General features: G+C 35.4%; 2 protein-coding genes across 3 annotated transcripts in view; both read right to left on the minus strand.

The window, feature by feature from the left end:
* Positions 1-868: 868 nt before the first annotated feature.
* On the minus strand, positions 869-20,201 carry LOC144445244 (putative E3 ubiquitin-protein ligase RNF144A-A). Its single transcript, XM_078134787.1, has 10 exons — positions 20,154-20,201; positions 11,466-11,497; positions 9,278-9,392; positions 8,083-8,187; positions 6,065-6,125; positions 4,312-4,421; positions 3,541-3,674; positions 2,842-2,986; positions 1,498-1,587; positions 869-1,018 (listed from the first exon to the last, which is right to left on the minus strand). The coding sequence occupies exons 1-10, from the start codon at positions 20,199-20,201 to the stop codon at positions 869-871; spliced, it is 990 nt and encodes a 329-aa protein (XP_077990913.1).
* Positions 20,202-22,268: 2,067 nt separating this feature from the next.
* The window catches only part of LOC144445179 (serine/threonine-protein kinase MAK-like), a 34,377-nt gene continuing 30,063 nt past the window's right edge, over positions 22,269-26,582 (minus strand). For both annotated transcript variants that reach the window (XM_078134721.1, XM_078134720.1), the window contains 3 exons: positions 25,335-25,499; positions 24,879-24,978; positions 22,269-24,671 (listed from right to left, as the gene is read on the minus strand). In XM_078134721.1, coding sequence (XP_077990847.1) covers positions 24,653-24,671; positions 24,879-24,978; positions 25,335-25,499 — 284 coding nt within the window. In that variant the 3' untranslated portion in view covers positions 22,269-24,652. The remainder of the gene's footprint in view (positions 24,672-24,878; positions 24,979-25,334; positions 25,500-26,582) is intronic.

Below are 26,582 nucleotides of genomic sequence, written 5' to 3' on the forward strand. Positions count from 1 at the left end.
CAGTGCGTTTGTTGGCACCGATTACACAGAAAGGTTGAATATGTAATGAGGTGTACAGTGCGTTTGTTAGCACCGATTACACAGAAAGGTTGAATGTAATAACTTGTACAGTGCATGTGTTGGTACTGATTACATGGAAAGCTTGAATATATATATTGAAGTGTATGGTGCGTGTGTTGGTACTGATTACATGGAAAGCTTGAATACATATATTGAAGTGTATGGTACATGTGTTAGCACTGATTACATGGAAGGTTGAATAAGTTATACAGTTACTTTGCGTGTGTTAGCACTGATTACATGGAAGGTTGAATACGAAATGCAGTTCATGTTGCATGTTGGTACACGCAGGTGGTTGAATATGTTATATGGTGTATAGTGTGCATATTGGCATTGATTACATGGATGCGTTGAAACATAAAAACTTGTTGTTTGACATAGACTTGTAAATTGCAGTCACAATTTAGCGTATATCTCAAATCTAGATTTGTTTGTTATGTGAATAATTGTGTAAATGTCTATTCCAGGAATAGTCAAAACGTGATGGAGGATGACTTAATAACAAACTTTCTTCATCATTATTCTCCTCTGCCATTGATGTCATTGTGGTCATCGTCATCATAGTCGTCACTGCCACTGTCGTTGTCTTTAACGTCATCATCATCATCATCATCATAGTTACAAAGATAGACTTGGTACATGACAATCATCGTCATCATCGTAGTCATATCAGAAGCACTGATTTCACCAGTATAAAGTTGCTGTTCTTCACAAAGCTTGTTCCTCTGTATAGTCAACAGCATTGTCAAAATATTCACCATTTACACAGAAAACACACACAAAAAAAGTTGCCATACTAAATGAGTCATCATGAAGGCAGACCCGAGATTCCGTCATCATCATCGTCACAACATCGACAAACTTTACACTTACAGCATAGAATACACGGTGCTGCTAACAGAAGGAATGGTGATGCTACTAGTAACAACACACCAAAACCAGCAAAGATACCAACCACCTACAAGAGAAAGTAAACATTTAAGGCTACACTAGCAGCAACTGGATTGTTTTTTTGAAAGTTTTTTTGTTAGATACAACAACTTACTCATAATATCGCACACTGAACAGTATTGAATCACCTGTGGGTAAATATATTTTTTCAGCTATATACATGATAACTAAAATTGAATTGATTTTTGGGTTCACACCTAAGGCTTATGACTAAGTATTGAGGCATGGGAACCCACACATCCGCAACGTTTTTTGAAAGTTTTTTGTTAGGTACAATAACTTACTCATAATATCGTACACTGAACAGTATTGAATCACCTGTGGGTAAATATATTTTTTCAGCTGTATACATGATAACTTAAATTGAATTGATTTTTGGGTTCACACCTAAAGCTTATGACTAAGTATTATGGCATGGGACCTCACACATCCATGAAATAGACGACTACTGCACTTTACACTTTACAAGTATTTAAGAATATTTACCTGTGTTCGATGCCAGATAACTGAGGCTCTGGAATGGCCTAGTTTATCTCTACATGGTCCTCTGTCATAGTGGCGTAGTAGGAAATCATCCTGCCAATAAATAACACAACACAACGCTTTAGTACATACATTGATTATCTGGTTACATTGATTGTGCGAGGCATTGTCACTTTTTTTATGTTTAGACTTGTTTTGTCTTTATTACATTTGAAATAACATTTTCATTATGAAATGGTGGAAAGGCATGTTGACCTCTTTAAATTTTGAGTTATTTTGCAGAACAAAGCTAAATACCACCGATGACACAGGATTTTTGGATGAGCAGATTTTCAGCACACCCGGGTACTGGTAAATCCTGGCTACAGTCAGGTGATAACCACCCCTGAGTATTTCATGCAAATGTCACACTTAAAATACCCTTCAACTAAGTAAGCAAAATAAATGTGATCTTTACCATAGTTTACTTACACAATCCAGTGTCAACAATATCAATGGAACACAGTCTGTCTAGGTACAATATGTGTTACAACAATTTACAACTACAAGTCAGTCTATTCATTACATGTACTTCTAAGAAAGCCCCAATACTTGTGTCTCTAAGGAAGCCAGACAGTACCAACAGAATACAAGCCAGAGTGGGTGCAACTTACAAAATTAATGTATCTTACAACAATGCCCATGTGTATCGATATATATGTACATCTATGAAACACCTTCGGTAATATTGCACTTTCAATGCTTACATCCAAGAAAGCCTTACAATATTGACAAAATACAAGCCGAGTGGGTGCAACAATTCACTTATATATCTATGAAACACCTTTTGTGATACTGTACTTTCATGTAATTAACCCCTAAATGCTTACATCTAAGGAGCTGGACAATATCAACAAAAAACACAGAGTGGGTAGAATCTGTCTTACAATGATTCACTTCTACATATCAGAACACCACCATACTTACATCTAAGGAAGCCAGACAACCAACAGAACACACACACACACACACACACACACACACACACACACACACACACAGAGTGGGTACAATCTGTCTCACAATGATTTACTTCTACATAACAGAACACCATCATACTTACATCTAAGGAAGCCAGACAACCAACAGAACACACACACACACACACACACACACACACACACACACACACACACACACAGAGTGGGTACAATCTGTCTCACAATGATTCACTTCTACATAACAGAACACCATCATACTTACATCTAATCAAGCCAGACAATACCAACACAGCACACACAGCAGGTACAATCTGTCTTGCAACAATTCATGTGTTCTTGTACATGTACGAAAAGGCATCATACTTACATCTAAGGAAGCCAGACAATACCAACAGAAGACATGTTTACATCGTTTACACATCATTTGTGCACAGCCTTCATCTCTTTCTATTGGTACATGACACACAGGACAACGTTTGATGACGGCATTCTCATCACTGCTGAAAGGTATGCTGAAACAAAACAAAATAAAATAAAAATTAATATGACAGACATTAACTGTAACTTTTGAACATCTCATTTGCAAGAGGGATCCCCTATATAGTGTATGCCCGTAAACAGTGGGATCTCCTTCACAAGTGGGATCCCTTATATATTGTGACCCCATCCGTAAACAGTGGGGCCTCCTATACAAATGGGAGCCTCTCTAGAAAGTATGATATTGTAAATAGTGTGATCTCCTACATTGGAATCCCCTATTTAGTGCGATTTTTACTGTAGGCGATCCCATTGTTTACAGTTTACAGTATCATATATCTGTGTATTGCATGTCAATGAATAGAGAGATCTCTAAAGCACAAATCCTGGGTGAACACAGAATAAGTTACTGTGATACATCACTTACCCAATGGATTCAATGAATTGAGATCTCTAAAGTACAAATCCAGGGTTAACACAGAATAAGTTACTGTGATACATCACTTACCCAATGGATTCAATAAATAGAGATCTCTAAAGTACAAATCCAGGGTTAACACGGAATAAGTTACTGTGATACGTCACTTACCCAATGGACTCGGACGTTGAATAATGATATGATGTGCCGGCACCACCAGTAGCTTCACTGTCTTTACTGAACTCATCACAGGTTTGATCACTGTGCCATTTAGACTTACACAGAGAACAAAAACTAAGTCCACACTGAAATAAATCAAAATAATGACTGGTCAGTAAATCTGTTTTTGATGCACAAAAATAAATTGTTATTTTCAGTGTAACTCACTGGTATTCTACCAAAAATCTAAGTGTTTCTTGTCACAGTTTGACAGTATCCCTTGACATACTATACTGGAAGATACGTCATGTTGGTCAGCCCTGTCATATTAGGCTTCTCAGGTATGGCATGAATGTTGTATCTTACAGAATACTGATATACATGATATACTGTATCATTGCATACCTGTGTTGGATAAAAGTTTTCTTTAATTCCAAGAAAGCTGTACATGTATCATGTCTATGCCTCTGTAAGCCAAGGCTCAAAATTAGCCTTAGATAACAGCACATAAGGATTGTATCTCAACAACCAAATTTATGACGTGGTAGTCTGTTAAACCAATGAAAACCAATTGAAAATTGTAGCTCAAACAGTTCACATGGCTTAATTTAACTACCAAACCCAAAAGTTATATTTCAGCCCTGTAAGCTTATTATTAACTTTATCGACACAGTTAATTTCAAGAGTGCTACCATGATAACTTTGATCAGCTTCATATAGATTTTAAACACAGTTCTGCTTTACTACAAGGGGTGGGTGGGTGGGTGGGGGTGGGGTACTTACTGTAGGACAGTGGACTGGTTTAGCTTTGGCAGTATCCCCTGTACAAACGTGACAGATAGTTTCACAGCCTGCTTCAGGACACCACGTTCTGTTTGGATCTAAATCAACCTCTGCATAAATGACAAATAGATATCAAAATATTAAATTAATCTAAAAATTGTATATTTCATATTATGGAATAGGGTACGACAATATGCAATATGATATAATCTGGTGTGATTGCTTCTGGTAGAATTGAAATAACAGCTACATATCAAAATTAATCTAAAAATTTCATATTTCATATTTTGAAATACGATATGCAATATGATATAATCTGGTGTGATTGCTTCCGGTAGAATTGAAATAACAGCTACATTATCAAAATTAATCTAAAAATTGCATATTTCATATTTTGAAATATGGTATGACGATATGCAATATGATATAATCTGATGTGATTGCTTCTGGTAGGATTGAAATACATGTACCAGGTACAGGATTAAAATTAATTAAATGAAAATGTTTGCAGTACAACTGACTTCAAACAGATCAAGAACACTGACTGCAAGTCTGAAACCCATAGGTACATGTTGTACAGGTATGATATTACAGCTAAAATGATGTTGGTTTGGTGTTTCACTCCTGGTGCATTACATTTTTGACATGAAGATACATATGTTTCGACCCTAGACTAACAATAACTGAGACACAATAAACACAGAAGGATCCTTTGCCCAATCAATATTGAACAGTATTCTTTCACAGTGCAGTAAAAACAGGCTTCTAATGACAACATGACATGGATTTGATGATTTTATTGGCTGCAATTGTTTATTTTCTAACTGATAATCAACATATCAACTTGACTACTTCTACACCCCACTGTGCCCAGCACCTATATAATTGTTTCTTTTGTATTAGAAGTTGTCTGAGTGTGGTTATAAATGTCATGTTGCATGAGTGAAACACCAAGCCTACATCATTTTAGCTGTAGTTGAGATGTATCATACCACACTTTACATTCAGGCTAATATTGTTTCTATTGTTTTCATACAACTACGTATAGCAAGATTTGCAATAACAGGGTGTGAATGTCTACTGATCTTCTAGTATCCAAATGCTAAACTATCAGAAATTACCATAGTATGAACTTTAATATTAGAATTAGAGAAACGGTGTTATCAATACGATATAATGTCAATCATATTCTGCTATGAACCAACAGTTGAAACACTGTTGCAAGAAAATAGTTCCAAATTGCAAATGAAAACCACGGTATAGTGAACACTAAATGCTGAATAAAGGGTTATCCCAAAACATCACCTTTTTATTGAACTTCTACGGACCAAGGACATTTGATATCACCAAATTCTTACTATGAAATCAAAGATCATCAGAACATAGAAATATGTCCACACCAACATGACAACAGCTTTTTATTGTTCTCCCACATATTTTTATCATAATACGATGTTTTCCAGCTTCTAGTTTCATTATCCTTTTTTATCTACTTGCTTTCATTTTAGGCCAGCTAGCAGTTTTCATCTTTTACTTGTATATTTTAGAGCATCACTTAATATAAGTTTTTTTGTAACTTTTTATTCATTATTTGTCCGTGTTTTTCTGTTAGTTTTTAGTATCCTGATGAAGGCTCCAGTGTGACGCTGAAACATTGAAATGAAGATCTTAACAGTAGAAGTCGTGTCTTGTTTTCTTACAAACCCATGAAAACTACATTTTTAAAAAAAAAATATTTTCTGTAACAACTTACCTAATTGTGTCTTGTACTTTAAATATTTTTCATATGTATCTTTATCAACCAATTGTTTAATCTGAAAAGTAAAATTATGAAAATTTCAGACTATTTCAAAAGTTTTCTGTTATAGAGTTCTACAGTTTGGTAGTCAATAGGTCTGTGTCATGGCACCCTCACACATTGACCAACCTGTAAATGTCAAGACCGTTGAAGATGGAGGGGCACAACATATCTTACAGTCAAGGTCATCAATAGTACTGCAATATTTTTCTGACATCAGAGGGCGCCCTTTGGAAATACTTACCCACTCTTAAACTATTGAACACTAGAGGGCAGTCATCTGCTTGCAGGCATCACAGAAAATTTCCTTGTCATAATTTTTTTTACAATTTACTCAAGCATAATTTGAACCTACTTTTGGTAAACAGATAAAGTTAATTTTTTAAGCTTCATTAATATATCATCCCTTTTAGGTGATTAAGGTTGGGTTGATTTCATGTGAAATACAAGAGACTGTTCACAAAGTAAACTTAAACATGTACAAGAACTGACTTTGAAATATTTTACTTTTCATAAATGTGTTTAATATTAAATTCTAAACTATTTTAAATGACAATAAACACAAAACTAACTTTTGATAACACACATATGAATAATAACAATATGTGTTACAAAGTCATCACACAACTTCACAAGGTTGTTTTGTTTATAACAAATATTTGATGGCCAGCCAACGAGGTCAAGTGGTACAGGGTAACTATTTTCACGATCTTCTGTATAACCCTGGACTTTGCATCCAGGTATTGTTGTATAGATATACTATTCTGTTCACAAATGTTATTCTAAATGCCTTTCCCCCCAAACACAGATCAACATTTTTCAACTATCAAGGTGAGCTAAGATATTGAAACATTGGCAGATTTTTGTTCAAAATTCCTCAAAGTTGATGTCACATTTGAAATCATGTACATGCCAACTTTAGGTTATTGGCTAACAATGACACCATATTTGTGTAGTTGTGTTGAATTAAAGTGGCCATATGGATGAGAATTGGGTATTTATTTTTGGACTTTTAATTTTAAAGAAAAATTTTTTTATCATGGCTTCCTACTTGAAAAGATCAGTGTGAAACAACATATGCCAAGTCCTCAATAAATTGCAAAACACTAATAAATGTGTAAAAAGTTTGTTATTTTACTGTGATAGAATTATTTTATAAATCAAAAATCAAAAATAAATACCCCAATCCTCATCCATATGGAAAAGTACGATAACAATTCCTTAAAGGCCCATGATTCAGTTCCTGCATTAGCATTATCTTATCTGTGGAGCTCCAAGGGATGGAGCCGTAAGGAATACAAACATGTATGACTGATGTTTTATTTGGAACCAACTATTTCCTACGTGTATAGCTCCACCAAATAACTACAAGTCACATTTAAATTTCAATTCTCATTCAAGCTGATAGTACTGTAACAAGACCTTGAATCTGTGTGCGGAATGTTATCAAACAAAGCCAAGGATGGCGGTATCTTTGGCTTGAGTGTAAGCACCCTCAATGCACCTTTAGTCATCTAACATCAACAGATAGCCGAACGGTCTAGCAGCTAGACTAGGCCTTCAACTCAAAGGGCATAAGGCCGAAAAAAGAAAGAATTGTTTCTGGTCAGCGCACTCATCACTTAAATACCCTCGCATCGGTCTTTTTTTTTGTGTTTGTCCAGCCCATGCAGTCTGCAGGTCTGTGGGGAAACACAAAAATAACCCTCCCTACTTCAGTAAAGACAACTGCAGAGCCAATCAAGAACAAGCAAATGACATCTGCCCCACATACACACCTGCTCTAAAATAGTAAATAAAAAAGAACAGTAACTGCCATAGATAGTAGACTATTTAAGTGACAGGTTTCTTGAGAATAGAAAAAAAAAAAAAAAAATCCACATCATCACAAACTGACAAACTGTCCTGACCAGAAACAATTCTGTTTTTTCTTCTTTTTGGCCTAAAAATATAAACAAAATTTAAGCACTTACTTCATTCTTGTCTATCTTGCCTTGTTCTTTACACATTGCATCAGGACAAGTGATCATTGCCACTGAACCTTCTTTGATTAAGAGGGATAAGTACTGCTTTAAACACTGAGGGGAAAAAAAAGACAAAACACTGCCAATGGCATCGAAGCACAGATGACACATAACACAAGGTGAATGAACTACATCAAAAACTACTGTGAGGGATGGTTTTCAACAACAACAGTATGAACATGGTTTGAAGCTGAACTTATTCAATATAAGGATTTCCCTGGAAAGTCACTACACTGGTAAAACTTGTCTAAAAGAATGTGTGAGACAAATAAACATTATATGGACAATAGCGAACTTGCAATCCAGACTGAGCATGCTCAGATGCAAAGGAAAGGACATGGGATTATCTGTGGTTATCGTAATACCTAATCTAGAGCTACCGATAAAATAAACCTCCCACAATTGTCAGGGTAACTATGAATTGAGTATTTGTGGTTACAAACAATGTATTAACATTGTTTACGATACTAATTGACTACAATGAAGTATTCATTATCACACTTCCCATGATGCAACATTCAACATGGCGGGTTTGCAAGTTCCCTATTGGGATACAGTCCATACTGAGTTACAAGTTTGTATCAAATTGCATAGTTTTACAATACAATGTGTAATGAATTGTATACAAAGTTACATTACTATGAAACAAGTTATGTACCAATTTACAATGCAATGCAACAAACTGTATACAAAGTTACAATACTATCCATCAAATTGTACACAAAGTTGTAATATTATACAACAAATTGTCTACAAAGTTACAATATTATGCAACAATTTGTCGACAAAGTTACAATATTATACAATAAATTGTATACAAAGTTATAATGTTATACAACAAATTGTCTACAAAGTTATAATATTATGCAACAATTTGTCTACAACGTTACAATATTATACAACATATTGCATACAAAGTTATATTATGCAACAAATTGTCTACAAAGTTACAATATTATACAACAATATGTCTACAAAGTTACATTATACAACAAATTGTATACAAAAGTTACAATACTATGTAACACATTGTCTACGTTACAATACTGTCATGTAACAAACTATACAATGTTACAATATTGCAACAAATTGCATACAATACAATATGTGTAACAAATTATAATAAAAAGTTACATTGACTTACCATAATGCAATATATACAAGAACATTGTTGCATTGGATGCATATCTTGTAGCGGATGTTCTAGTAGGCACAATTTACAAGAAATTAGGGGGTCAACAGCTAAATCTGTACAACCACTACCAGTTGATGCCATGGTTACGGTATTCTAGTAACAAGAACAAAGGTAGTGTCTATTAGCCACTATTTCTGAAAACAGAGAGATGCAAGGCTAAATTCAAGCAACAAGTCAGTCATTCTCATGGTTACAGTATCCTGCAACACGAACAAACTGCCAATTAAAATTATGATATGGTAGCGAAATGGGACAAATTGAATAGCTAAAATTCTATGTCATCAACTGTTTTATGATCTATGATCCACTTCAACAAACACATGATTACATCATTTCTACAGTTTTGAATATTATACTAGAGGAAAGCTAGTAAGACTTGCAGCATCTTCAACATTAAATCACAACCCACATAGTGTGCCCTCTAATGATAGCCAAATTTTGTTGTACTGGGTCGAAATGATAAAAACTGGCATTTTGTACTGGGTTGAAATGATAAAAACTGGCATTTTGTACTGGGTGAAATGATAAAAACTGGCATGTTGTACTGGGTGAAATGATAAAAACTGGCATTTCTTGTGAGTCACCACATCATAGTAAGAAATATAGGGAACATCAAATTTTGGTGTGTCACTAGAAATTGTGTGCACTGGTGGGTGCACTGGTCACAACTTTACGGGGGAACCTTGGTGCACGACTGGTGACGTACAAAATGGCCTTCTTGAATACCTCTCCCATACAGAAAAGGTTACTTTGAGTCATTAATGTCGTGACAAGGGTTCTAGAAACCATGGTAACAATAAAGCGATTAATCCTATACGTAATTGCAGAAGCTCAGCTCAACTTGTGATTTAGGTTTATAAGTCGAAATGAGAGTGAATAATCCACTCAATGTAACCAAAAGTACATTATCAGTTTAAAATGCATACAAGCCAGGAGAACTGTCTCAATGTTTATTGTATCTCAAGAAGTTCTCCACATTTCTTGAGACAGTAACATGAGACAATTCTCTGGGCTAAATGTAAGCAAGGGATGGCTGATAGTTAACTATCTGTGCTAACTACAACAAAGAATGTACAGGGCTTGAAATTAACTTTTTTCTTTGGTAGTCCTAGTGGGCTACCAATTTCTGAAATTGGTAGCCCAATGATTGTGACCCGTAGTCCTATATTCCTGAACTGAAAACAGATTTCCTCTATTTCGAAATATGTGCATTATTAAAATACTTTCATGTCCATAAATCTTCCATCTTCATCACATAATCAGTGGTAGTCTGAATGGGCTACCAACTGCAAATTATGGTAGCCACATGACAAAAGTTGGTAGTCTGTGGGCATGGGACTACTGTTACTTTCGAGCTCTCATGTACACATGACATTTCCTGTTTTAGTGGTGAAAATGTCTAGCGGAATTTGTAGGTGCACAGGGCCAAGAAGAAGCAGTGACTAGAGCTGTGGGTACATTTTTGACCTACACTAGAAAATGGCCCATGCTTCATACAGGATAGTATACATGATATTTTGTTGGGTAAAAACTAGTATATGACATGACCACATTCAAATTGCTTGAGTAGTGCTCAGGCTTCATCGACAGCGACAAATCTCGCAATTTTCATGTATTGTGAACATAACTTCACTTATATTTGCCTAATCCATTCATCCGAATCGGAAAATACCCCGGGACAAAACTGCCACTTAGTATGATATGGCATATGGCATGGTCGACCACAAATCGAATAAGTCAAATCGCGTCATACGAGTAGTGCTCAACAGGTTTCATCGCCGGCGGACAGTGACGAATCCCACAAATTTCATGTAGAACTGTTTGTGGACATACATGTAGCGCCACTAATATTTTTTAATTCATTCCACCAAATCAGAAAATATCCCCCAGACAAAACTCACGCTTAGTAACAGATATACTTGTACTTACATTCTCAACAAAGCAATGATGGCATACAGCATCAGCACACTGATAGAATGAGTGGGGAGTTCAACTTACTACTTACAAACTGTCCCTCACACAAATAACAGATCATTGATGCGATTATATAGTATAGTCAGTGTAGTTGCTATAGTTACAGAGATGTAGAACCAACTCTTGGATATTTTATAAAGGTCAGTGTAGTTGTTATAGTTACAGAGATGCAGAACAAACGGCCTTGGATATTTGCTGTGGTCAGTGTTGTTGCTATTCTTGCAGACATGCCAAACAAATTGTCTTAATTGTTTACTGCGATCAATACAGTTGCTAGAGGTTTTATAACCCTGGATGTTGACATGTATAACATTGTAACATACCAATCTGGACTTCTTCAAAAAAACAGGAAATCACCCACCACGCAAACACCATTCAACACGTTTTGACCTTTGTTAATTGAATACCAAGGAAACACCTAAATCATATTGTGACCTTATACATTCATGTGTACATGTATATAGTGAACTGTGAATGTCAAATCAGATTTCGTAGTAGTTATCACATAAATTGACACTTGTAGATACAACAACAGTTTATTTGTACTGATTAGAACACATTATCCGACCGCTAACAAAACTTCTTAGAGTCCAAGGAAGTATTCTTATACTATACATGTATATGTAGTGTTGTGCTATTTGTGGCATCAAATCTCAATTTTTCTTCTGTGTTTGTACTTTTTTTCATTCCGATGTTTAACTGGAAGCAAAGCTACAATTCCTGCATTAAACGTAAACGTAAATAGATGGAAGCCATTCAGATCTGAATCGCAAAGTTGGGTGATAGAGGGACAGTGCGTACACTGATAATTAATGCATATACACGTAGTTTCATGTAAAGAAAATCGAAATGATAGCATGAGAAAGTTATATTTTGAGAGACCTGTCCCAAAACCATTCATACACCATTTTCCCATGATATGTCATTAGAATTATAAGCTGATATTGATGGGTACGAAACAACGTGAACCGCAATATGTTATCGTCTTTATAAAATATTTTGTTGCCCGACTAAAATGTTATTAATGTCGGTATTCAGTCAAACATTACAAATTTGAAGAAAAAAACACACAAAATCGTTTGATATATGACAATTTTTTTTCATCTTTTCTGCAGAGTAGTCATGTGTTTGAGAGAATCAGATTAACTGACGTCAAAATTAACATCAATGTCACAAGTTGCGTGTATTGAATCAGTCTAAGCACCATGTATGGAAGTATCATTGTGAGCTTTGTACTTCCAGAGTATGGCTTCATAGTATTAGGATATGTTTGTCAAAAACTAAGGGTCAGTCGGTCAATTAAAAAAAAAAATCATCTTCTTCATCTTTCTCTGCAACTCCTTTTCTTCCTCTCTAGCTTCTTTTTATTGGATTCCTGGTAACAAACCCTTTCCCAGCTTTTCTACACAATTGGCATGTTCTTAGACCCCCTACAAATGTACTTGAATAACTTCCATCATGAAAAAATGCTTTGTTTGTGTGTCAGCTATCGCCACCATGACTGTAGATGACACTGACAGTCTAGACACTTGCTTAGAGGGCGCTGTTCCACAAAATTTTATGGGCGGGTGCAAATAAAAACATTTTTTTATTTTGATGTCGGAGCTGAAAATTTGGGTTGGGTGGGTAATGAGAAACAGAAAAAAAAAGGGCCACCCTTACGCACATATACAGTCTTGACTGATGTAAACAGTTCACACTTTTATATAATATCTCAGAATAATATCTAATCATCTACAATTACACTTCATGACAATTCTTAGACATAAATCATGTTTTTTAATCTAGTTTTTAAATATATTTATCAGAATTTCCTGACACCATTATTCTGGGTACCACATAAATATCTTTAAAAACACAACATTTATCATAATAATACATTCTCTAGATAAGAAAAATTACATTCGTGACTACTTACATAAACTTCATCAAAAAAATACAATATCAATCACTCAATATATCAACGAAAATAGAAACATAATTACTAAAAATCATTCCCAAATGTAAACATACAGATAACTGTGCAAATTGATGATAATTCACTCTGTATTTGGGAATCTAATAAGAATTATTGACATACAGTGACTGATGCAGTAATTTCATGTAAACGTTTTAAAAATTACATGTTGTATTTGTTCAATTATGTCTTATGTATGCAGCCATCCAAATTCCACTGAAAATCAGTATTTTAATTACTTGTTTAACCCCTTCAATACTGAAAACATTCCCGCCAAAATTGTTTGGACAAAATTCTTGTTTTATGTAAGTTTTTGGCATATATCAACTTCATTTTAGACTGGAATTAAAGAAATATTACTTCCTAATAGAGTAATATTATTGTAATTATGAAAATATTCATATAAATTGGGTCCCCATATTATTTAAAACTCGTATCTAATCATGAAAGGGTTAATTACATTACCTACATGTCTAAAGTTTCAAACGAGAGTAATCAATGGTAGATTAAACTCCGTGATTGATAGCTTAATTACAATGCAGGGTGTCTTTTACTTCAATAAATTGGTCTGCACAGTAATAGTCAATATTAATCAGTCGGTGGGCAAATAGAAAAACCACATGAACAGACCAATTGTCCATGCAATGAAGTATCCATACATGCAACCTAGTTTGTATATTTAAATATTGTACCCGAATATTTGTCTTTGTTCAGTCAAGGAAAATATGAGTGACCTAAGGGGCCTTGTAACTATGAGTTGATAGATGAACAGTGGCAAACCCTTACTGGCCTTAGGTCTAAGTATTTTCTGTCTGAATCAGTGAATGAAGAAAAATATTAGAAAATAATATAGTTATATACCCTTTAGCATTATTTATGAAAAATCAGGAAAAACAATGGTGATTTGACTATTATTTCTATCATTGTGATGACGTAGGATGACTAGGGTATTAAATCCATATTTTCTGTTCAGAGACAATAACTTGGTTTGTGCATGGTATAGCTTAATTGTGTTGTTCTGTCCAAACCAGTCTTCAGACTGACATGGTGACAATGAATGACGTGGCTAACAGGCTACCAGCATCCTTTCACTGGATTGTAAACTATATTCTGGAATTTCCATTTCACCTACATTCACCACTGAAAAATAATAATTGCATTGAGACCAGATATGTTCCTATGTTTACCAACGAAAATAATGGTTGAGACCAGATATATTTTACAAAACACACGTTTTCAGACAGATTTTGTGATTGTGTTTTATTCAAACCATAAGCCCATTCTTTCAGACAGGACTTTGTGAATGTACCTTTCACTCAAAGTAACCCCTAACCTAGCCTTTCAGACTGTTTTTTTGTGTGAACACAATCTTATACAACATGGTAAATGATGATGTTGTCATGATGGTTGAATGGTTAGAGTGGCTTGCTTAGAATCTGTAAGTTACTGGTTCATGCCTAGCTGACACCATTTGTTTCTGAATACCTAAAGTCCTTGGGTAACGTTTAAACTGTGCAACCAAACCTTTGAGTCAGTCAACCAAACTGTATAAATGGGGACCTGGTAGGTTGGGGTTGCTATGTGAAGGATTCAATTCAATGCATTTACGTGTTAGGAGGAGTGGGGCAATGGATTGTATGATCCCAGTGACTAGTGGAGTTGGACAAGGGCCGTAGTTCATCATTCTTGCAAACCAGAGCTGTTATTTCTTCTGCTACACTTCGAAATAAAGACCCTCTGGACGGTGTCGTAAAAGAGCCCGTGGTTTGTGACGATGTAGTTCATACACAAGTTCTCTTCTTCCACTTTAGATTGAGAAACAGACATGTTTATTCAAACAAATCACTTGTCCTTCTTCAGTGTCTAACTGGATCTGACAGAATAATTCAAATTTGATGGAGGTGTTGAATAAACAGAGGTGTGAACATTTAGATTATTGTTAGATCCAGTTACTAACTGTTATCATTGTGTCCGTGTTCTATGTATGATCACCCGACCATTGTCATTACATGTCAATTTCCTCTAAACACCTCTACACCTTGTTTTGTGTTCTATGCATTTCATAACCGATATATGCTCGCCATCACTACAGTAACACATACTTTCCAAAGTGTTGCTAACCTTTTTGACCATTTCTTTTGCATATATTGTATTTTGCCGAAAAACAATAAAGCCGATCGGCAGCCTGCTAATGCCGGCTATTTTCCACGAGTGGTGGTCGGGGGCCGTCCACCACCAACCACCGAGTGGAGGGTCCCTGAGTTAGACACTGCAGTAGGACAAGTAATTTGTTGGAAACTTATCTGTTTCTCAATCAAAAGTGGAAGAAGAAAACTTGTGTATAAATCTTAGTGCTTCCATGATGAACATTAATTATGTTATAACTTATATAAGGGCCATAGTCACCACTGGTCTATCACAGTGCCATGAATAATAATTGGAATTTAAATCACGTTGAGCAGTGTGTGGAAACGTGATATATTTATACGATTATGAAATATTTACACTATCATTTATCACTTCCATTACTTTTGATTGTTAAAATTATCCTTAACATCTGATGACGATTTATCGTCACCGAGTAAAGACTATCGCGCTGTGCACCTAACATCATATTATGAGATAAGCTTTGTTGGTCATATTACTAAAACTGAAAACACTTTTAACTTAATTAAACACACCATCAAACCAAGTATTAACAAAGTCAATACATTTGTTTGCAATTTAGTATATTTTGTGTTTGCTGAGTGTCTGTGACTATAACAATCAATTAAAACAAGTAACTTAAATTTCTACTGTGGCTAGACTTCAAATCATAACATCTCCCACGTTGGAAAAGTGCCAAATTACAATATGTTCATGAATTGGAGTTGACTATGTTATCGTGTGTTCTGGATAATAAGATTAGTAATTCAATCCCCTTTCACATCAGAATTACTTGTTATTTGCTACCAATTTACCTTGAGATATTACTCCCCAGCATTTTTCTTAGGAAAATATGAGTGACCTAAGGGGCCTTTGTCACTTCAAGTCGAAAGATTAGTTGTGACAAAACCCCTTGGGTCATGAGTATTTTCTGCCTGAATGAAGAAAAATATTGGGGAATTAAATACATCCACAAGTATAATATATGAAAAAGAATGGGGAAAAGAATGTTGATTTTGAATGCATTTACTCATATTTTGAGCACTTTCTGTAAAACCAATGATAAAGACAGCAGTCTAGAAATTACAAGATGGCTCAGTACCACAGTTCTAGTTAGGGAAAACACACAAACTAAATGAGGGCTTGGTGCCAAATGATGTAATTTTGTTTTCAGAGAGAACACGTGAATTATAAGAAGGCTCAGGTGCCTATGTTACTTTTTTCAGAGAGAGCATACAAATTACACAGCAGCTAATATTAAAGCCAAGTTCCTGAGTTACCTTGTTCGAGGAATACACAGAAATTACAAGAGTTCAATACCCTGTATATAGTGTTAAAAGGAGGTTCAGAGAGAACACAGAAATTAATTAGTGGCTTAGTGCTCCTGTGGACCCTGTTACCTTGTTCAGGGGCATTTTATGATGACCACATAGTGTAGTTGTCAAGCAATAGAAAGTCGGAACACTCAAAGGCCTGAGAACAGTAACCACATACCTTCAGATATGAAAAAATGATTTAGCACTTTGATTTCTGAGTCTAAGACAACATGTATCATGGTGATGCTGTTATTCTTTTCAACCACTTTAATTCATAACACAAATATATATCTGTAATTTTTCTTCACATATAAATATGTACTGTCTCAAAATTCAAGACAAATCCAAAAGTACACAGACAAACCCCAAAATTTTAATCATGGATGTCAGACACGGAATTACTTGCTTCTGTAAAAGGTTAAAGAGGTTAAGCTGTTGTAAAGCAGTAAAAAAAAAAGGAAAATTTGTTGACTGGCTGTGACATGTCAAATATGCTTACTGAGGAAACAGATTACAATATGGCTTCAGGCATGCTTAGATTACCATGTCCACAGTCTATCTAACACGTAGGTGACCCGGAATAAATGCAGCAGACGGTGGACTCAGTTTATTTTGGACGCTGCGGCTATTTTATTATGAGTAACAAATGGTGGTCATACCATACCATACCAGTAATGTATTTGTTTTAAAAAAAGAGCAAGAGAAAAGAGTGGAAATCATATATGATAAATATGGGTATGTATTACATGTAATACATTATGCATATGTTAACACTGCTACTTGCATTAAATATGGATGGCAATACATGTGCTGGTGACAATAAATGAATTTGAACTCTATGTTCAATACGTAGTTCATTGTGTGTGAAAGCACATCATTGATTGACTGATTTGAGTCACTGAGGTATGTGAGAAAGCTTGAAGCTAGCAATAATGCATGTATGATGTACAACTACAGTTCACGTCCTTCTGTCAGTGATTTGTTTTGCTAGCAGTATCATCACCACTTTCATATCTGGGAAAAATTATGTCATAATATGTACAGCTATCGTTACAATGTATTGGGCGTAAACGGAAAAAAAATAATTCTTGTCGAAATATAAAATGTATCGAATACATATTCATCAATACAAAAAAATGACGTAACCATTTTTAGAATACTTGTATTCTTGTAACTTTACTACATACGGTCGTGGTGTCTCGTAGGTCAAAATGTTAATCTAAAAGAAAACAAGCCCCTCTCTCGATTTCATCCCTTTTTCGTGGGCAATACACTAATCCTTGTTCGTGACATACATTACAAAGTAATACCATATTTGTGCAGCTTTTGAAGTCCAGAAAATGGTAGAAAGCATTTTTTTTTCTGATACACACGTATATTGAAATTGAATGAACAGTGAACATTAGAAACGTTTCGATTTGTACACACCTGTCTCTGAAAACTGTGCACGCACTCGGACTGTAAATTAACATCTGAAATGCTGATAGCAACGATCACCATTAATAGTTAAAGGTGTAAGGTAATCACGTGATAATGAAAGTACTAAAACGTGGTTAGCTTTCATACAAACGTGCCCTATCATAGATCTCGCACAATACGATTTTGATACTGTCTCCTGTGTGTTGCTCTAGTAACGTAAACGTTACGTACCTTCGTAACGACGGCAATGGACGGCTTTTGGAGTTAAGCAGAAAGATTGTAGTATAAAACGATACTACATCTTACTGTAGAAACACACCACCATTCGGAAGTGTCTCTATAAATGTCTTGGGACAAAATTCTCTAAAAATACATCCGTACAGCAACCCAGTCATCTTCATGGAGAGTGACTTCCGTTCTGTAAGCTCACGTAGTAGCGATGTTAATCTCGAGGTATACGAGACTTCAGCGCGAGTTCAATATTGAATGTATACTAGTATTGATTGATATACTGTGTGATACGTGCACTAAAATGTCAAAATGATAGGGCAAAATTAATAATAAAAGCAACGTTTTTTATTCAAACGGTTTCAAATTTAATTTGGATAATTGACATAGTAAAGAATGAATATTGATAAATTACGCTCATGTCAAAATGTGCCTCCACCACCATGGCAGGGTGGAGCAGCAATCAGGGGTGAATGTGCGCTTTCGTCCATAGTTTATAAATATTCATTACTTTATTTTAACACCTTTTTATCTCGGATTATTCTCACCAGAGGCATCTAGTACCACTTGACATATTTCATATATATAAAGGTATAGTTCTGAGAGCCAGAAAAATGAAAAGCCGAGAGAAGTACAAAACTAAGAAACTGACAGGCATGCAAAGAAGAAAAAATATATGTATGCACATGTTGGTGATACTTCCAAACTTGTACAACTGAAATGATAATCTATTAGTCATCAGGATACTATAAATCATTCCATAAAAGCCCCAAATTTCAGTGATAAACAATAATTTTTTGTCCAGATGTGTTTGTGGTGCAACCACTGTACCATCAATAACATGATTTTCCTATTCCAGCCATAGAGGGCATCATTAAAAAAAAAATTGATTGCAGATCAAGTTCCATAAACATAAGGGCTGAACCATTTTGATAACTGGTGACAATGGAGAATTTGGACCCAAGTTTCTGCACTTGCATGATAACAAATTTTTTACCTCATATACCCTGCAAGCATAATTGTTTCTTGCCTTGAGTTGGGCAGCAAATATTTCTTGTCACTTTTTGGCTGCAACAATTTTAGTTTTCGAAAATCTGCCTGCCCCCCCCCCCTATCAAATGGTGTACCCTGATTGACTATCTATTTACTGTAGTACTTACGGAGATTTGTGTATACAAATGTAATATTTCATATTTTATACACAGGACATGAAGTATATAGTCAGTCAGAGTAGTTCAGAAATTTGTGCATTTTAGTCTTTCAGATAATCCAGAAATTCACAATTTGGTTCTGAATGGTAATGTTGACAAACAGTTATACGTCACTTTGTAAATAGTCTGGATGCCAACGTGGTCTCTAAGTGGAGGTGTAAATCGTAACGATACCATATAGGAACTACTTGAATAACTTCCGTCCTGAAAAAAAATGCTCTATTCATGAACAAGTGTCGTCATCGCCACCATGACTGTAGATGACATCGACAGTCAAAACACTTGCTTTTTTCTTGCCAGAGAGGGCGCTGCTCCACAAAATATTACAGGTGGACACAAATGGAAATCTTTTCTTAATTTTGATGTTGGAATTGAAACTAGACAACTTTGTAAACTACTGTTCTATTGAATATGGAAGTACTGTAAATTCATGTACCCACAAATAGGGTGTTTAATTTTTGTTGTTGCTGCATCAGTAGAAAATCTGGTAGTTTGTGAGAATGGCAGTTTTGAATCTTGCAAGTGACTACATAATCAGGGAATTCATTGAAATTTCCAATTTTTATACCACATACCTCAAACACATCAAAACACTCATTACATCTTCTACTTTCACTCAACATTTTTGACAAGGGCGACCCTATTTTTTATGTTTCTCATTACTTTTTCATGGACTTTTTCATAGCAACTATAGGTCTGTCAGTTGTTTAAAAAAAAAAAATAAAAAAAATAAAAAAATAAAAAATCATCTTCATGTTTCTCTGTATCACCTATTCCTCCTCTCTATCTTCTTTTTATTGGATTCCTGGTAACAAGCCCTTTTCCAGCTTCTCTACCAAATTGACATGTTTTCAGCCCCCCTACTTGAATAACTTCCGTCATGAAAAAAATGCTCTGTTCATGAACAAGTGTCGTCATCGCCACCATGACTGTAGATGACATTGACAGTCTACACACTGGCTTTTTCTTGCCAAAGAGGGCGCTGCTCCACAAAATATTTTTTAATTTTGATGTTGGAATTGAAAATTTGGGTTGGTCGGGTAATGAGAAACAGAAAAAAAAATATGGTCACCCTAAAGAAAGATAACCATTAAAATAACACAATTTATTGTCTGGCTCAAATCTGTGTTTATTCTTTATTTGGTAATATTTTACACTTTAGATTTACATACAACAACAAATCCCAGAATCCTCTAGTAAAAATGCTACTGATTACTGTACAGGTCAAAGGTCAATGGTTTCTTACCAGAGACCACATAAAAATAACACTATTTACAATTGGATGTTGACTGTGTCTAAAATAATAAACAAACAAATATAGCTCTCTGGAGAACTTAATTAACAAACAAATACAATGTAGATTTTCCAACATTTCCGTACAATATTGTCGTTTGTGGTGAGAATGGGTTTAAAAAAATGCAGATCGTTGTAAAAAAGTACTTTCAAACGAGAATTGTTGAGACTACAAAACTTGCAGACAAGAAAGCATCTATTTTACTGTTTATGTTTTTGGGATATTAAAATTTGACAATGTGGTGTGGTGTGTTGTGTAGATTTACTACAGATACATTGTGATCTTCAGTTTCATCAGCCTTCTCTGGAGAGATGCAGGCTGATGCATGAGGGCGCCATAACATGGCTTATCTGACTATGCATTGTTGTGTCGTTAGTTTGAAATGAAAGGCTAGACTCAAATAAAATCATGTTTTGCTGGTTCCAAGATGGAGGAAACTGTCACTATGATACACAAGTATATTCTTTATAAGCTAGGGTGTCCTGTTCAGACTCCACATAAATAATACGCGTCTCCTTGTCAGTGTTTTGTTTCTGTATAAAATTAAATGCTGTCAGTAACAATTTGAAATTCTTTTTTTCCATTGGAGTTTTTCAATGTTTCTTTTTTACATTTCTTGACAAAAAAACCATTGTGATGAAAATGTAACGATGGAAACCCAACACAAAATCCTGGAACCAGCAAAACAAAGTACAGTATTCTATTGTCGCTATCAAAAGTACAACAGTACCCCCTAGGATAGTTATTAAATCATCCTTCCTGTTTATAAGATGGCAGACTGTAACATGCAAATATTCTGACCCCCTAACATGATATTCTTTGATTTGACCCACTAACATGATGATAAGTGAAGTAACACCTCCTATCCCCCTCCCCCCAAGTTGTACTTGAGATAGTGAGACTAACATGTGTCAGTTTATCATCTCACTCAAAAATCCACCCCTTGTAGGAATAAATGGAATGTTTCGATACTGTTTGTGAATCTGTAATATTCTACTGGTAGTGAAATAGTGCGATAACAATTATTTTGTGATCTTTATAATACAATTATTACTGTGTTATATATAGTGAGGCAGTATCGGATTAATAACATATAAATTATGATGTACTAATTAATGAATTAATGAGCTGTACAAAATGTCCTAGATTATGTACAAACTTGAACATAAAATACAATCTCTCATTTTTTTCAACTTGGACATTTTACTATTAAGTCATATAAATTTAAAATGATTTCTGGGTTACCATAGTGACCTGTTGTTTCTGAATATAAAACTCTTGAATTTAACGTATTCATCCAGGTATACCCCCTCTCCCCCCCTCCCTTGCCTCTAGTATGACCCTCTCCTCAAGTAACACCCCTTAACACTCACCCCTCCCATAGTATACATCTCACCAAAATAATCACCTCTCATGTTTAAGCCCCTGACCCCCAAAATACTCACCCCTCTAAAAACATAATCCCTCACAAATAATCCCCTCTCCTTATAGGTTAACTCCCTCCCCCTTTTACACTGATACTCATACTTCTAAAAGTACAAGTCCTTCACAAGTGGCCCCCTCTTCTGAAAGTTAACCCCTCCCCTTCACCAATACCCATCCTTCCAGAAGTATATGTCCCTCACAAATAATCACCTCTCCTTATTGTAATCTCCCCTCCCCTTAATAAAATCTCACCCCTCTTCAATATAATTCCTCAAAATGTATCCTTGTTGCCGCAAAACAATGTCAATTTTTAATATGTACTTTAGTTTATTACAGGATTCCTGGATTTCAGTATGGTGTGCATTATAAGGGTTATTCTAGTTATACAATACATGTATGTTCAAACCCTTGGCAGAATAGAATGTCTACCTTATCTGTGATTTGGTACGGTGAAAGTCTGTTGATCTGATGAGAGTGCTTCAAGTGTATATATCTACTAAACGCTGGGTTCCATCACATACATACCTATCAAAACATACATGTCTGTTCAAAGCACTGTCCAAACACAATGACTGCAGTGAATGTCCCTGAATGTGTTTCAATCAATCTGATGGTATGACCAACGGCTATATTACTGACGAGTAACAAATTTTACAAATTGTCAAACAGTACCTTTGCTTGTCTTACTATCAGGTGTTTTTGTTTGGAACTGGCAAAACAAAAGTTTCTTACTGGTAAATGACTTTAATAGGAAAGGTTACCTTGAGAAGTCACTATGTTTAATAAAACTTGGTTGTGAAATGAAATGAATTGGTTTCATTCACTTTCATTTATCAGAATTTAAATGGAAGTACTGTCCGGCGCTGCTATGCAAATTTCGTTAAACGTGTTATCAACTGTTTCTATTGCTATTGTATAACAATACAAGCAGTCAACAATATGTTTGACAGAAGTTCCTTACCCAGGCTCGTAAATCACTTCTCTCAAAGTTCTGATTAATGCCAGCGCTATACTGTACTGATAGTGCAAGTGAATGAAGTCAACACATTTTATCCCATTTAACATCCAAGTGTTTAATAAACACAGTGAAAGTCACAAGGTATCCTTTTCCTTTAAGTCAAGCTAGTAAGACAGTAAGATATATATCGTGTCGTCCTGCCCTCGGCCGCCTGTTCTCTGTTGGCTGTTGTGTGAGGGCGCCCTAACACAGCATATCTTACAGACTACCATCCCAGCAGAATTAACTATGTATGATAGTAATAAACAGTGTATTGGAACAGAATCTATCTTACTGCCAAAGAATTATTACAAACAACATGTCCTGACTTTATGTTGTCCTGACTGTACAATATGTTTTACCATGTTGACAAATACTGTATAATCACAACAGGTCACTTCAACAGAACAAAATTCCAACTTAATGAGGCACATACTGAAATTATTTCACCATGCAACTAATAAACCCCGACACAGAAACAAGCAAAAAATACTTCCTATATCACAGATCATTTGGTTTCTGTACAACCCTTGAATACTTGACAAGACTCAAAAAGTTTGTAATGTCCACTGATATTTCTTCACTAAACTACAATTCCTGTGTGCATACTATTCACAAAGACTTTCCCTTCATACTTGCAAAAAAAAAGAAATCCCAGCAAACCCGGAAAATTGATATCCTGTGAAAATATATTACTTCATATTATTATTTTACAGCAAAATTATCGTATCATATCTTTTTTTATTCTGTGGTTACCAGAGTCTATAATTGTGCCCAGAACTGAGTAAATGGAATGACATAATAATATACATTACACCTGGCAAAGTTCAATTTTGGCCGAACCTCGAATATCTACAAAAACGAGCATCACTGACATCAGTTTAGGCAGTGCCAGGAAAACTCAGGGGTCAAAGGTTACACACTTTAGCAAAATAAGGGTTAAAGGTCACACAAAAAGGATATTCCAAAAATAGAGTTTAAAGGTCACACACTATTGTGTGCATTCATATGGTGCTTACACTGCATTGTTGAATATCAACTGTAAAAATCCATGCCATCATGCAAGCTTTGTAAAACTTGCTGGTAGGTGAATGGTTGATGAAAAATTCACCAAACGGTAGTACATGTCTGTAAACTCTATATTACCGATTCATTTAAGGATAAGTTACACACTGTGTGGTTTTTTTGTTTTCTTTTTTTGGTAAAGTGCTGAATGGTTTGGTTGGATAATCCTGATGTCAAACTCCCTGACACACACAACTGAAGAAACATAATTACAACAGGTATCTTGGGTTTTTTTTTTACTGTGACAATCACGATGTGTCGTCTGAGATGTAAATGATGTGTTGATGGAACAGCTACCGATGGCCTCCATATCTGTCAATCACAAGATAAAAGAGATCACAGTTAAAATCGAGTAGTTAGAATACCAGATAGTTTCATCAGATTTTTATGCAAAATTTAACCCCCCTCCCTTGACCTTGCCTTTAATTACTAAACTTGTGATGTTGCCATGGTAATTACCTGTCAAATGATATCTACATGTTAGAAGTCTGTTGATTGATGGTTGTCATGGTTACTTACTTGGCTGCCCAGTCTGTCCTCCCGTGTATAGGTTGTGCTCTCAATCCTGGTGAACCCTTCAACCCCCCTGCTACGCGTGTATTCTTCCATCCACTGTAGTCTGTAAACAACAAACACACAAACAAACAAAGTCATCCAAAATATCTTGTGTGCAGTCCTCGGCAATGTACACATCATACTGGGTTTCACTGATTGCCTTGGCTAGCTTTTTATGACGTAGGATACTATCACTTTATCAAACAATTTGGTGAATGTGGTATACTCAGTGAGAATATTTAAATATTTTCAGATTTATTTCTTAGTTAAACCTCGAAGTTCATTTGTGTGTCATCCCTGGCACATACTGGCCAACAGAACCTGATACAGAAAATTCAACATACTAGCACATATATTAAACCTTGCAACCGACAGCTTTCTTTTCTTTCCTACACTGGATCCGAATGCTGTTCTATTTACCTGATATACCCGCTAGTTTTGATGTACTCTCTTTTCTTCCTTGGAATGTTGGTACATATGCAGCATTGGGAGAGCCGAAGTCATCGTTAGCTGCTGGAACTGCTCTTCTTCCATACGTATAACCACCGCCACCGATACCACCGCCGATACCAGCACCAATACCACCTGTAGTAAGAAAGTCAACATCAAAAAATTACAATCATCATATTGGTGAATGACATATTTACATTGTAAGCCTTTTCAGGAACTTGCGAGAGAGCATTGCAGCATCTCAATTTTTGACAGGTCCCAAAATCCCAACATGCATTGCTATTGGGTTAACTCCATTGACAATCCTATTCCAAAACTCCCTGTACATTGATTTCTAATAGTGGTCAAGATATCAATAGATAACAATTAGAATGACCACTAGATGGCGCTGTTTATGAAAGGAGTGTCACTAATCACCAACCACCACTAGATGGCGCTGTTCATGAGCGGAGCAATAAGTTTATATGTCTCGCCACTAGATGGCGCTGTTGGTTTGAAAGAAAATGTACCATTTCATTTAATTCCTTCTACAGGATTCCGTATATGTTATACTATATTAAGATATTTCGAAATAAATATATAACACATCTAGGTAAATAACCAAACAATAATATTACACGGTATTGGCATGCATTACCAAAACAACAACTTTCATAACATGACATTGTAACTACACTACGATTACAAACACCAGCACACTATAAACTGTTTGCATTACAATGCGTACAACCACAACACTACAGTGAGTGCATAACAATGGATACTACCAGAATGATACAATGTTTGCATGACAATAGATATTACCAGAACGCTAGAGTGCTTGCATGACACTACATAGTAATGGCGTAACAATTTGACAACATTAAACTACATAGCAATGCTACAATACAGGAAAGAAGAAAAGGAGAGACAACATAATGGCAAAAATAACTTGCACCCTATAAAACCTGTTGCCAATCCAGTCACTATATTTGAATACTACGACGGGGTTCTGCCTTCTACCGATACCAAGCAAAAATAATGCATTAAATTGAGACATACTTCTGAACTAAAATATGGCACAGTCTGAAGTGATCTGATCTTGGACGATATAAACTGGCGCAGTGTAAATATGTTCCATTCTAAATAACATTGTAGTAACTATGAAGCAAATATCGCATCAATGCAGTGTTTTTATTTTAACAATTATGTGTCACTTTTATTAGCACTGTGTTATGC

The sequence above is a fragment of the Glandiceps talaboti genome, chromosome 14, assembly GCF_964340395.1.
Source record: "Glandiceps talaboti chromosome 14, keGlaTala1.1, whole genome shotgun sequence".
NCBI classification, from domain to species: Eukaryota; Metazoa; Hemichordata; class Enteropneusta; family Spengelidae; genus Glandiceps; species Glandiceps talaboti.